This window comes from Drosophila elegans, unplaced genomic scaffold (genome assembly GCF_018152505.1).
Source record: "Drosophila elegans isolate 14027-0461.03 unplaced genomic scaffold, ASM1815250v1 contig_476, whole genome shotgun sequence".
NCBI classification, from domain to species: Eukaryota; Metazoa; Arthropoda; class Insecta; order Diptera; family Drosophilidae; genus Drosophila; species Drosophila elegans.
Window position 1 is genome coordinate 17,558,991 of NW_024545863.1, and position 11,748 is coordinate 17,570,738.

Below are 11,748 nucleotides of genomic sequence, written 5' to 3' on the forward strand. Positions count from 1 at the left end.
TCATCAATTAGGTAACACGCTCACGCGACCGATAAATATTGAGCCAGCTCTAGTCCGATTTTGTATCTGAGTATCTGTTCATCTGTTTATCTGGGCGAACGCGTATTCGTGGCATGATCTCTTATCTGATTTGCAAATAAAAATCTGTTTAATTTGCCCAATGCTCGGGCCAGAGCCAACTCCACATCGCTGCATGTGTTGGGCTCCAGAGTCATAATTTATAAGACCAGTGGGAGGGGTGGTGATTCCAGTGGGAGACGGTGCACCTCGTGGTGCGATCCTGAGCAAATTAAGTACTAAAATAAACGACCAATTTACTGATTATGCAAAACACGCAAATAATTTTCCACTTGGAAACGAGTGCGAAATTAATTGCCTGCGAAGCGGAAAACTCATTCGACTAACCAGGCTGATCTCGTTTGTTTATGTTGCCATCAGTCACAATCATTTGCATTCAGGTCGAACCAGCAGAACGGTTTCTCTCACCTGTTTCCGCCGATGCTCTGAATTGACCCTTAAACCAAAACGGTTAGAGTAGTGCCCTTCCGAGTGGCTACTGGACTTTAAGCCGGGTATATAAAATGCCACTTCCCTCACTCCGGACAGATCGTAAAACCAGCGGCTCTGCTTTAAGAAGTCGGCCAATAAATCAAGACGATGACGTTGGCGGCAAAGAGACAAACAAGAAAACATATACCGAAAACACAAAACCCATAAAAATTGCACCGAGAATGAATGCCCACTTCGGTTCTGACCCCTTCTTCTCGGCCACACGCACAATTCTACAGAAGTTGGCTGGCGAACATGGCCATGAATGAGGGCATCTGCGGGGCAGGCAATCAAACAGAATGTCATAATAATGATGGCGTCCCGTCGCAGCGGACAGGCAGGATGCTTATCTTGTTAACACCGAACCGATCCGCAAGCCCTTGGCCGGAGGATATGGTCGACAACACCGTTGATGAAATGATTAAAGTGCATTTTATTAGTGAGAATTTTGACCATCGTCTGCGTTCTTTTTCAGCTTGGACTGAAGCGATGGTTTGTTTAAAATTAAGTTTCCTTTTATTTGTCAGCAAAGGCCTTTTACGCTTTAAAGGATTATAGTAATAACAATAATATTATGATATTTGTTAAATTTTTTTTTCTTAGTTTAAACGAAATATTTATTATGTTTCCGCCCAATAAGTTATAAAAAAAAGTGCTGACACCAAAAAAAAATTAATTCTGCGTAATTCATTCAAAGTCATATCATTTAAAATATTTTATATAAACACAAATCTAAAGTAATGGTTTTTGTTAAGTTATTTATGTAAAATGGTATAGAAGAAAAAAGAAAAATGTAAGGATATATACGCAATAATATTAATTTAAAGCAATGAGTCAGCTAATATATTTAAAACTTATTTTATCTTATGTTAACTAAGCTCTTAACTACTATTCCATCTTCTAATTCCTTACCTTTTCTTATAATTTTTGAGTAGCAAATTGCCAATCAGCAATAATAAAGTCAAAAAAGTAGCTATAATATAAAGTTGCTTGTGCAAAGGTTGCTTGTAAAGAATGTTTTCCCTATCACGTTCTTCACAAAAAAGTGAGTTCTTAGTATACTAAACTGATGTGCAGCTTTCGTTGATTCCTTGATTAAATTTCCTTTGCTAGAACAAAGCCTAATGAGTTAACACAAGGATTAACCCGTCAAGTCGAAGAAGAACGAAGCTCACATGCAAATTAGAGGCGGGAATTAAGCATAAAGTCCGCAGATAAGTCATGCCTTGACAGGGTGGTCCAATTAACAGGCGCCAGAGTCGGATTCAGATTCAGATTGAGATTCAGATTCCGATTCAGCTCCAGAGATGCCCAGATCTGCAGACACATCCTGTGGGTGGGGCTTGCTGGCGATATAATAAAGCCATTTCGGGTTCAAATCGGTTCGCTGGCTCACAGCTTCGTGGCGCTGCATTGCGGCCCAGGACAATTAACACAGGAGTCCAAAGATCAAGACCTCAACAGCAGCCGGCGGAGCAAGGCGAACGGAGGAGTTGCCACGAAGCCGAGAGGTGTGCATAATTAATTCGCGCCAGTGCGCCACACACAGCTGAAGGCCCTGTCCACCAGAGTCAGAACCAGATCGAGAGCCAGAGCCAGAGCCAGAGCCAGCTACACCCAAAATGATTCATTAGCTGGATGCAATCAGGCCCGGAACTGACACATCTGACTCCGAATGTGGACCAGATAGCACTCACAGAGTGAGTGCCCGCCCATGGCAGAAGGCATTGGCAATTGAGGCAGAACTCGAAGCTGATTTGCATCGAACATGTGGATGTGGTCCTAGAGCTCCTGCTGCAGCTCATGTCTGGACCTCAAGCTGGAAGAGAAACTGAAACCGAGGTGTCCGAGGTGCTGATTGCCAGCGGCAGGTCTCCTTGTCCGCACCATGAATTAAAAGAAATGTCCGCTGCCGTCGCAGGGGCTTGTTTAATCGGAATATTTAAATTATTCGCTGATTAAAACTCTGAGACAGATCGTTTGGGCAGGAGCTGGTTCTGTTTGGGCAGACTGGTCTCTGATTCTGATTATTTTACCCTTGCGTAGGTGTTATTCCTTGGAAGTGCTGAAGCTGACTCTTTGGAGCCAGTAAATTGATGTATTGCTCGCGAATGAAAAGTAAGAAAATTCTGTCTTTTGCCATTTAGATACCTTTTGAGGCAATATTATTTCCCAGCCTGAACCCACGAAATAGAACCAATCTCAGTTGGCTAATAGCACACCCATTCCCATGTGTCTCTCCTTGCCAACTGGAAGTTCCTATCGCCTAGGCCACCGCTATCGTTGCCCAGCGACCTTGTAACCCATTACATGAGGTGGGACGACCGCCCACAGCTGCACAGCTCGATAAAATTCAAATGAATCGAGCAGAACGAAAAGGCCCAATTAATTGGGGCTCATCGATGCGTATATAAACCTCGGGTGCACTAGTGCTAGTTCCAAGCTCAGTCCCACCATGAACGGAGTAACTTCATTTGTGCTGTTTGTGGCAGCCTTTGTGGCAGCCAAGGAGGTGGTCCAGGGTAATCCCATGGGCAGCGTCATCGACTGTAAGTGATATTGATAACTTAACCAATGAGTACTTCATACTCAAGTCACTGCTTTGCCCCAGTGGACAAGTATTTCGAGGAGGCGGACACCAATTCCCATGAGCGTGTGGTTGGCGGCTACGATGTGCCCGAGGATGAGTATGTGCCCTACCAGGTGTCCATGCAGTTCCTCACTCGCGGTGGCAAGCAACGTCACTTCTGTGGTGGGTCCCTGATCGCTCCAAATCGTGTCCTCACCGCTGCCCACTGCGTCAATGGTCAGAATGCCAGTCGCATTAGCGTTGTGGCCGGCATCAGGGATCTGGAGGACAGCTCCGGATTCAGATCCCAGGTGCAGTCCTACGAGATGAACGAGAACTACCAGGAACTGGTGACCAGCGACATTGCCATCCTCAAAATCGAGCCATCCTTTGAGTTGGACGAGAAGCGAGTGGCCACCATCGATGTGAGTGGTTCGGAACTGGTTGGCGCCGACCAGGAGGTTCTACTCACCGGATGGGGCTCTGTCTTCCACTTTGGCACTGGACCCTTTGCCAAATACCCCACTGTGCTGCAGAAGCTCAACTACAAGACCCTAAGCAACTCCAGGTGCAAGCAGACCATGACCCAACTAACCGACACCGAAATCTGCGCCTTGGAGCGATTCGGCAAGGGAGCTTGTAATGTGAGTTGAGTTTTGAAATTGTTTTAAATCTAGATTATATTTCGTTATCACATGCAAATAGGGCGATTCTGGCGGTCCCTTGGTGATGAAGAGTGGAGAGACCTATAAGCAGGTGGGCGTGGTATCCTATGGCACTGCCTTTTGCGCCTCCAACAGCCCCGATGTCTACACTCGAGTGTCCATGTTCGATGGTTGGATAAAGGAAAGAATGGCTTAAATTTACCAATATTTAAATTTAAACATTTTGAATTCGTAACAACAGATTTAATAAAAATACCATCTTTGTATAAGACAATACAAGGTCAGATGAACAGTACAACCTAGCAATATCTTCCTTGGTTTAGAACTACACATAAGCTATCAACAATTTGCTGCAAGCCCCTCACACTCGCAATTCGATATTTGCAAGCCAGTTAACCAGGTCACATTACCAGCAGAACTCCTCATTATAATTTCAATTTCAAGATCAAATTTAATGGCATAACCAAGTATCCAAAGTGCCCCAGATATGTGCGATACATATGCAAATTCCCTCTCTAATGGGGGCCAAGCTTTTGTTTAAGTAGCGTGGCAGATGCAAAGCCAGTAGCATTAACCAACTAACGATGGGTCCAACCGAGCTACTCTTCATCGCAGCTATAGCCGTGGGAGGTGCCATTGGAAGGCTTAATTGTGAGTTTTAATTGAAATTATTGAAGAGCAATCAGTTAGGTATGAATTTACTTTCGATAGCTCGTCAGCCCAGTGGCTATACACCGCACCGAATTGTCGGAGGTGCGGATGTTCCACCGGGGGAGCATGTACCCTACCAGGTTTCCCTGCAATACAGAACCCGTGCCGGTCAGATGCACTTCTGCGGCGGATCCATCATTGCCCCCAATCGCATCCTAACGGCTGCCCATTGTTGCCAGGGATTGAATGCGAGTCGCATGTCTGTGGTGGCCGGAATTCGTGGTCTGAACGAAAGGGGTTCCCGCTCCCAAGTCCTGACCTACAGTATTCATCCCAAATACAAAGAACTGGTGACCAGCGATCTGGCCGTGCTGTCCATTGATCCTCCTCTGAAGCTTAACAATGCCAGCATCACCTCCATTGAGTACAAATCTATGCAAAGAGAGTTTGTAAACGGTGGAGTTCCGGTGACGCTGACGGGCTGGGGCCTACGTTTGCCGGTGCCCTTTCCCTTCCTGGATGAAGTCAACTACCCAAACATACTTCAACGGATGAGCTACCACACCATTTCGAACAGGGAGTGCAGGGATGCGGGAATGGAGAGCGTTACGGATACGGAGATCTGCGCAAGAGGACCTTTCAGGGGCGCCTGTTCGGTGAGTCAGGGGAATCATATAATATTCATTTGTCGATATGCATCTCCACTAAGACACTATAATTCCCAACTGGTTTTAGCTGCAAAGGAAATTTAGACAATTTAATGCAGTAAATAATATTTAAATTTCCAGGGCGACTCTGGTGGACCCCTGGTCATGCAAACGAAAAACGGCCCGAAGCAAGTGGGAATAGTTTCCTACGGATTGGTTGTGTGTGGTCTGTACATATCTCCAGATGTCTACACCCGGGTGTCAACCTTCAGTGAGTGGATAGAAGGTCAAGTGGAATCGTAAGGGGGTTGAGGATTACTCCCCTTCAGATTATATTATTCACTTGCAGGAAAAATAAATTTAACAACTAAGAGGAAAACTAATAAAGATGGTTTTGTTTCATCTACTCGACTGCTGCCTCGGCGGGTGCTTCTTCAGCCGGTGGTGCGGCTTCTTCAGCCGGTGGTGCGGCTTCTTCAGCCGGTGGTGCGGCCTCCTCCGCCGGTGCAGGCTCCTCCGCCGGTGCAGGCTCCTCGGCGGGTGGTGGTGGTGCCGGGGCAGCCTCTTCGACGGGAGGTGGTGCAGCCTCTTCGACGACTGCAGGTGGTGCCTCTTCCACCGCTGCTTCTGGAGCCTGTGGTTGAGCTTCCTCAGCTTGGGCTTCCGGCTCTGCCAAAACAGTTTCCGAGGGTCGGGCCGTTGCCGGAGCAGTTCCCGGCGCAGTTCCCGGCGCAGTTCCTGGAGCAGTTCCTGGAGCAGTTCCTGGAGCAGTTCCTGGAGCAGTTCCTGGCGCAGTTCCCGAAGTTTCTGCTGCAGTCGGGACAGTCGCATCACTCTTCCCTGCCTCCGGCGACGAGCTCGCCGTAATTTCTGTTGGCTCTGTAGGTTCCCCACAGGGATCTGTGATGGGCTTAGTGGCAACGCGCTGCACATTGAAAAAAGGGTTAGTTAAAGTTTATATCATGCAAACTTTGTTACCTACCAACATGACCTTGCGGAAGAAGCGCTGAATGATGCTCGCTGCCATTTGCCTGCGCCTCTCCTCCTCGTCGTCCTCCTTATCCTGATGGAACAGGAGATAAAATCAACTTCAGAGAGAGAGTCTGGGCACAGATCGATTCACTCACCGCCGCGCAGACGCAGACGCACACTTCCTGGGGGAACTGGAGACGGACCCAGTAACCCCGCCAAGCCGACTGAATGGTGATGGCCGCCTGTTCGCGCATCGCCTCATTGATGCGCTTCAGCTCCCGGTCGCGGAAGTACTGGTAGAGCAGCTCGGTTCCATCAGCACCACGTTGCGCGGACATGTAGGCGTCCACGAAGCGCTTGTAGGCACTCTCGATGGCTGGACGCGACAGGATCAGCTCCTCGTCGGAGAACTGACACTTCTGCAGCAGCTCCTCCAGTATGTCCACATCCTCGAAGTTTATGGTCTGCTTGCCACGCCGCATCTCGCAGCGACGCTTCTCGAGGAAGTTGCGGAAACAGTCCTCCAGCACCTGGCCCATCAGCTCCGACTTCTCCTTGGCCAAGTCGCAGACGCACAGATCTGATATTATGCTGTCCACCTCCCGAAGAGACCTGTCCAAAATGGACTTGGCCACTGAAAGAAAAGAATTTCTCTAAAATGAAGTACTGCAGTTCTCAATAAGTTAGTGATTTTGTACACCTGCTCGTTTACCAAAAACACTTATGGAGTAACCCGGAAATACTCACCCAACGCCTTCTCCCTGGTCACGATCACCGAGTGCAGATAGTCGATGATGAACTGGCAGAGGCACTCCTTCTTTGGCTGGCATCGTAACACCTCGCGCGTAATGTCCGACAGAAGTTCCGGCAAACCCTCCGGCACATTAATCGACTGCTGGCGCAACTTTCCGCGTTGAATCAGGTAATTCATCTGGATTTATTCAGAAATATAATGCTAGAATTCTATAATTTTGAACAGACAACGGCTTGACTGTGATGAATATGACAATGATATTTTAAAACGGTTACCGTTTTATTTGGCCTACTACGATTAGAGTGAATCAAAACAAAACTGAGAAAATTTGTTCACTTATTGAGTTTAATTTCTCATTTTCGGTAAAAATGAAACTGGGCGGCTCAGCAGCGCTCTGAAACGTTTTCTACACGGAGAAACAACGAACTACAATAGCTTATGTAGAATGGTATGGTTTGATTTACTGACGCAAGATGGCGTTATCGAAGGGTGACAGAGTGCTGCCAGTAGACGAAAAATGTTAAAATAGCCAAAAAGTACAAAGGAAGGTAAAAACAAATAAATATTTTAATTTTTTAATAATAAACATGTTCTTTTATAGGGAATTATGTTTTGAATTATCTTTACAATAGTCAGTTGACCAGAAAGCTCAATTTTTTTTAAATTGTTATATTTTTAATTGATTGTGATCGTGTGTGCGAGAGAAACTTTATTCGGATACAAAAGTATTTTTTGCTAGTAGTATTCTAAAAGCTTTATAAAACACTTTAAAACTGATCAACTATTGAAATGAAGCAGAAAGAATGCGAAACTAAAAAGGAAACAAGCTTAACTTCTCTATTAAAAAGAGCACAATAAATACAGAATTGATGGCGCTATTAGATATTGTGATGATTGCACAATTTAATATTTTCAAAAATATTCGAAATTCCTGGAAATACCTGTGACTAACACCGTCTAAAGACACATGTGTCTCCGACCATTCCAAAAGTCCACTCTCTCATTGTAATATGTAAAGGGCAAGAAATCGCATTCGCGTTTGGTGTAAAAAATTCTTGGACTTTGTACTTCTCATCGAAAGTGGGCGTGTATCGCGAATTTGCATTGCTAAATTTCGCATTCAGTCGGTATAGGAAATCAACAATGTTCTTGATAGATTCACACTTTCAAAAACCAATGAACCGCTTTCCAATTATTTTCTTTCCAGCTGACCTTTACGGCGACTTTACAAAGTTGCAAAACTTTCGTTTATGAAATAAATATACCTTATATAATTAGCATGAAAGCAATTATCTTTAATTTAAAAAAGTATATAATTATCAAGCCCTATCATAATACAGTGGTTATTAATAATAATAACCAATTATTCTATTTAAATGAAAATGAAGAAAAAACAAATTTTAAAATGAAATTAATTTTTTTTTTTTTAATGAATCCCTTTTAACCCAAAAATAGACGCTCCTGCCATTGTTTTCGCCCTCAGACAGCTGCTTATAAAAGCTGTTTTCCACGGGGCTTTTTCGATCGGCTCGCGGACGAAAGCTCTGTGGCGATCAGTTGGACGACGGAATGCAGCAGCTGATCAGAGTGGCGCGCACGTTGGGTGAGGAGTTGGGTGATTCACTGCCGGCCGGGTGATCGATTTGCCGCCTTCCCGTTCGCAGGTCAACGCTCTGGCGCAGCATGGAATGTGCGGGGAGTCGGCGGCGGGGACAGGGGCATCGCCGGCCTGGCCGCCCTCTCCGAGACCCATCAGATTCTGCAGAGGACTTGCCGGGAGTTCGCCAATGCGGAACTAGCGCCCAAGGCCCGCCACCACGACCGGGAGGAGCTCTTTCCGGCGGAACAGATCCGGCGGCTGGGCGAACTCGGCCTGATGGCGGTGGCTGTGCGGGAGGAGTACGGTGAGTACTGCGACTGATATTTGTTTGTTTGTATGCCACACAGAAGGAAAAGCAGATCGATAACGCATTGATAAATCGTTATCGCATTGATAAATATATTAGACAACTTGAAATCGACAGCATCTGCCTCGGGTAATTTTTTATATTTTTTATAAATTTTGAAACTTATTCCATGATGCTTAATTACTTTATATTCAAATTGATATTATCATAATTTTGTTTCGACTTTTTTACGTAGTTGCATACTCAATTGTAATGCTGATCTATTGGCCAAAACCAATATATTTAAATATAAAAAAATTAAATTCATCTAGTACGGCTTTTTCTTTTTTTTTCAATTGTTTTTTTTTCTGATCATATCAACAATGTTGTGATTAAATTTCTAGTTGATTACAAAATCGAATTTACAAACGTTTCTACACAAAGAAAATTTGCGTTTTAAAATGTTCCGACTCTTTTTTTGCACCCAAAATGTTTTTTTTTTCAATTTAAAAATGTTTAATGTTCGTTAAAACAGATAAAAATTTTTTTTTTCATGTTAAATATTATTTTTTAAAAGAATGCGTAAAGTTTTCGTTTTTGATTTGAAAACTTTTATTTGTTTTTGATTTTAAATTGAGAGCCACTTATTTCCGATCTATATAAAGGAATGACAGGATCTTTAGTGTCATTAATATGTTAATAGCTATTAATGAAACTTTCGCCCGCAGGTGGATCCGGACTGGACTACCAGGCCTACGCTATTGGCATGGAGGAGGTGGCTCGTGGCGACGCAGCCGTGTCCATTGTGATGGGCGTGAACAACCTCTATCTGGGTGCAGTGCAGCAGCACGGAACCGAGGATCAGAAGCGGGACTTCCTAGAGCCATACACCCAGGGTGCCCACATAGCCTTCTACGCGCTGTCGGAGCCGGGAAACGGATCGGATGCGGGAGCGGCCAGCACGACGGCCAAGTTGGACGGGGATAGCTACGTGCTCAACGGCACCAAGGCCTGGATATCGAACTCCAAGGAGGCCAGCGGGGGAATCGTGTTCGCCACCGTGGACAAGGGCCTGAAGCACAAGGGTATCACTGCCTTTCTCACGCCCAAAGATGTGCCCGGACTGTCCATAGCCAAGAAGGAGAGCAAGATGGGCATGCGGGCCACCTCCACCTGCCAGCTGGTGCTGGAGGATGTCGCAGTGCCGCGATCTCGAGTCCTTGGTGCTCCCGGCGACGGCTTCAAGATCGCCATGCAGTCCTTGGACTGCGGAAGGATCGGCATCGCCGCCCAGGCTACGGGCATCGCACAAGCCGCTTTGGAATTGGCCGTAGACTATGCCCAAAAGAGGGTGGCCTTCGGCAAGCAGCTGGCAAAGATGCAGCTCATCCAGCAGAAGCTGGCCGACATGGCCATGCGCGTCGAGACCTCCAGACTCCTCACATGGCGCGCCGCCTGGCTGAAGGACAACGGACTGCCCATCACCAAGGAGGCGGCCATGGCCAAGCTGCACGCCTCGGAGGCGGCCACCCACTGTGCCCACCAGTGCATCCAGGTGCTGGGCGGCATGGGCTACACCACCGACCTGCCCGCGGAGCTCTACTACCGCAACGCCCGCGTCACGGAGATCTACGAGGGAACCTCAGAGATCCAACGGATAGTGATCGCCAACGCGGTGCTCCGCGAACTGGGCAGGGAGTAGTTTCAAAGCGGATCTTCAACCTTATGCTGCCCTACCATATAGAATTCTAGCATTTACTCTCGTTTGAGAACACTCGTTAAGTTGGTTTTATACAAGAAGTTCATTTTCTTTGTTTCATCCCAGACAAATGCATTTATTAGGGTAAATTGTAAAAAAAAAATCAAGTTAAAATACAAATTGCAAATCGAATTATGTGTTGTCTAATTCAATTTACAACCTTTTCTCCTTATAGTCCTCTCCGACCATAAATATGTTATAACTTACACGTTGATGGAAAGGATATTGCAAAAATCCTTCAAAAGCCCCTAAAAAACGGTGACAGAAATTAAAATAATTTTTTTTTAAACACAATTTAAACAAGTCTGTCAAACACATCTACACAACAAGTGTTGGAATTTTCTTCAAATATTAACAAATATATCAAAAGTTGAAAACTATTGTAAGTTCAAATTACATGTTTATTCTCTAAAAGCAAAATACAATAAAAAAAATTTATAAAAAAATAGTTCTTCAATGCAAATTATTTGAAACTGATTGACATTCTACGTTCCTGAGAACAAATAATTTACAACATAGCAGTGCAAGTAAAACACCAAAATAGCAATGTAAACATTCTCCTATGGTTATTTAAGATAAATAAATAAAAGAATAATAAACAAAGTTCAAAGACATGAAAAACACTTTTGGATTAAAAATAAGTAACGATATAGGATAAGATAAGATAAAATATGTCTCTATATATCAGTCTGTAGAGTGCGTTATAAAACAACGCATTTCAAGCAAAGCTAGCAAATGATTTGAAAATTAAACCATATAAATGTTTACCTCATTTGAATTGCTAATTTCCATCTCTCTATGGTCGCCCATTCACAAGCGCCGTGAATGAGTATTATTTGCGTGTTCCTAATTATAAAGACTGAATGCAGCGAGCAATTAAAACCCCATTATGACATAGGAACTGGCATTATTTCTCTCAATGTCATCAATTTGGAGTGCTATTATTTAATGGAATGTTTCCGACTGAATAAGTGTTTGTTTGATTGTTAAAAACCAATGACAATCTCTAAGATCCAATAGATTGGGACTAACAAGTGCAAAGTCAAAATAGTTTAAGTCAATTGTTAGCCTCTTTTAGTTTATTTGCGTTTATTAATTGATACTCGTTCCGTTAATTGAAATGATAACAGCAATAAATAAAACTACGCATTGCTGTTGTCACATACGTCATTGAGTAAAGTATAAGCTTAAGAAAAATTAATAAAATACTGCTGGCAACAAACGTTTTCTCTTTCGACTCTATAAAAAAGCCAAGTTCGTAGCACGAGTATCCATTTTAGCTAGTCATGCTGATTG

The 11,748-nt window shown here is 44.4% G+C and overlaps 4 protein-coding genes across 4 annotated transcripts; 3 read left to right on the forward strand and 1 right to left on the reverse strand.

Annotated features, from left to right (window-relative positions):
• Positions 1–3,004: 3,004 nt before the first annotated feature.
• Positions 3,005–4,078, forward strand: LOC108135046 (chymotrypsin-2). The gene is made up of 3 exons (XM_017255585.2): positions 3,005–3,098; positions 3,161–3,762; positions 3,824–4,078. Exons 1-3 carry the CDS (start codon positions 3,005–3,007, stop codon positions 3,977–3,979), a joined length of 852 nt encoding a protein of 283 aa, XP_017111074.1. The 3' UTR covers positions 3,980–4,078.
• Positions 4,079–4,367: 289 nt separating this feature from the next.
• LOC108135049 (chymotrypsin-1) lies at positions 4,368–5,393 on the forward strand. Its single transcript, XM_017255588.1, has 3 exons — positions 4,368–4,434; positions 4,495–5,090; positions 5,223–5,393. The coding sequence occupies exons 1-3, from the start codon at positions 4,368–4,370 to the stop codon at positions 5,382–5,384; spliced, it is 825 nt and encodes a 274-aa protein (XP_017111077.1). The 3' UTR covers positions 5,385–5,393.
• LOC108135048 (fibrous sheath CABYR-binding protein) lies at positions 5,374–7,091 on the reverse strand. Its single transcript, XM_017255587.2, has 4 exons — positions 6,801–7,091; positions 6,209–6,687; positions 6,064–6,144; positions 5,374–6,006 (listed from the first exon to the last, which is right to left on the reverse strand). The coding sequence occupies exons 1-4, from the start codon at positions 6,982–6,984 to the stop codon at positions 5,485–5,487; spliced, it is 1,266 nt and encodes a 421-aa protein (XP_017111076.1). The 5' UTR covers positions 6,985–7,091; the 3' UTR covers positions 5,374–5,484.
• A 1,224-nt stretch (positions 7,092–8,315) lies between these two features.
• Positions 8,316–10,584, forward strand: LOC108135160 (short-chain specific acyl-CoA dehydrogenase, mitochondrial). The gene is made up of 3 exons (XM_017255782.2): positions 8,316–8,410; positions 8,472–8,711; positions 9,422–10,584. Exons 1-3 carry the CDS (start codon positions 8,377–8,379, stop codon positions 10,393–10,395), a joined length of 1,248 nt encoding a protein of 415 aa, XP_017111271.1. The 5' UTR covers positions 8,316–8,376; the 3' UTR covers positions 10,396–10,584.
• Positions 10,585–11,748: the final 1,164 nt, after the last annotated feature.

Excerpts from the sequence above, each read along its gene's own strand:
- LOC108135049 (XM_017255588.1), top strand. The coding sequence starts at position 4,368 with ATGGGTCCAACCGAGCTACTCTTCATCGCAGCTATAGCCGTGGGAGGT. Across the intron at positions 4,435-4,494 it reads TGCCATTGGAAGGCTTAATT|CTCGTCAGCCCAGTGGCTAT; the intron begins GTGAGTTTTAAT and ends TACTTTCGATAG. Across the intron at positions 5,091-5,222 it reads CTTTCAGGGGCGCCTGTTCG|GGCGACTCTGGTGGACCCCT; the intron begins GTGAGTCAGGGG and ends TTAAATTTCCAG.
- LOC108135046 (XM_017255585.2), top strand. The coding sequence starts at position 3,005 with ATGAACGGAGTAACTTCATTTGTGCTGTTTGTGGCAGCCTTTGTGGCA. Across the intron at positions 3,099-3,160 it reads CATGGGCAGCGTCATCGACT|TGGACAAGTATTTCGAGGAG; the intron begins GTAAGTGATATT and ends GCTTTGCCCCAG. Across the intron at positions 3,763-3,823 it reads TCGGCAAGGGAGCTTGTAAT|GGCGATTCTGGCGGTCCCTT; the intron begins GTGAGTTGAGTT and ends ACATGCAAATAG.
- LOC108135160 (XM_017255782.2), top strand. The coding sequence starts at position 8,377 with ATGCAGCAGCTGATCAGAGTGGCGCGCACGTTGG. Across the intron at positions 8,411-8,471 it reads CAGAGTGGCGCGCACGTTGG|GTCAACGCTCTGGCGCAGCA; the intron begins GTGAGGAGTTGG and ends TCCCGTTCGCAG. Across the intron at positions 8,712-9,421 it reads GGCTGTGCGGGAGGAGTACG|GTGGATCCGGACTGGACTAC; the intron begins GTGAGTACTGCG and ends TTTCGCCCGCAG.
- LOC108135048 (XM_017255587.2), bottom strand. The coding sequence starts at position 6,984 with ATGAATTACCTGATTCAACGCGGAAAGTTGCGCCAGCAGTCGATTAAT. Across the intron at positions 6,145-6,208 it reads GCGTCTGCGTCTGCGCGGCG|GATAAGGAGGACGACGAGGA; the intron begins GTGAGTGAATCG and ends CTGTTCCATCAG. Across the intron at positions 6,007-6,063 it reads TCTTCCGCAAGGTCATGTTG|CGCGTTGCCACTAAGCCCAT; the intron begins GTAGGTAACAAA and ends TTCAATGTGCAG.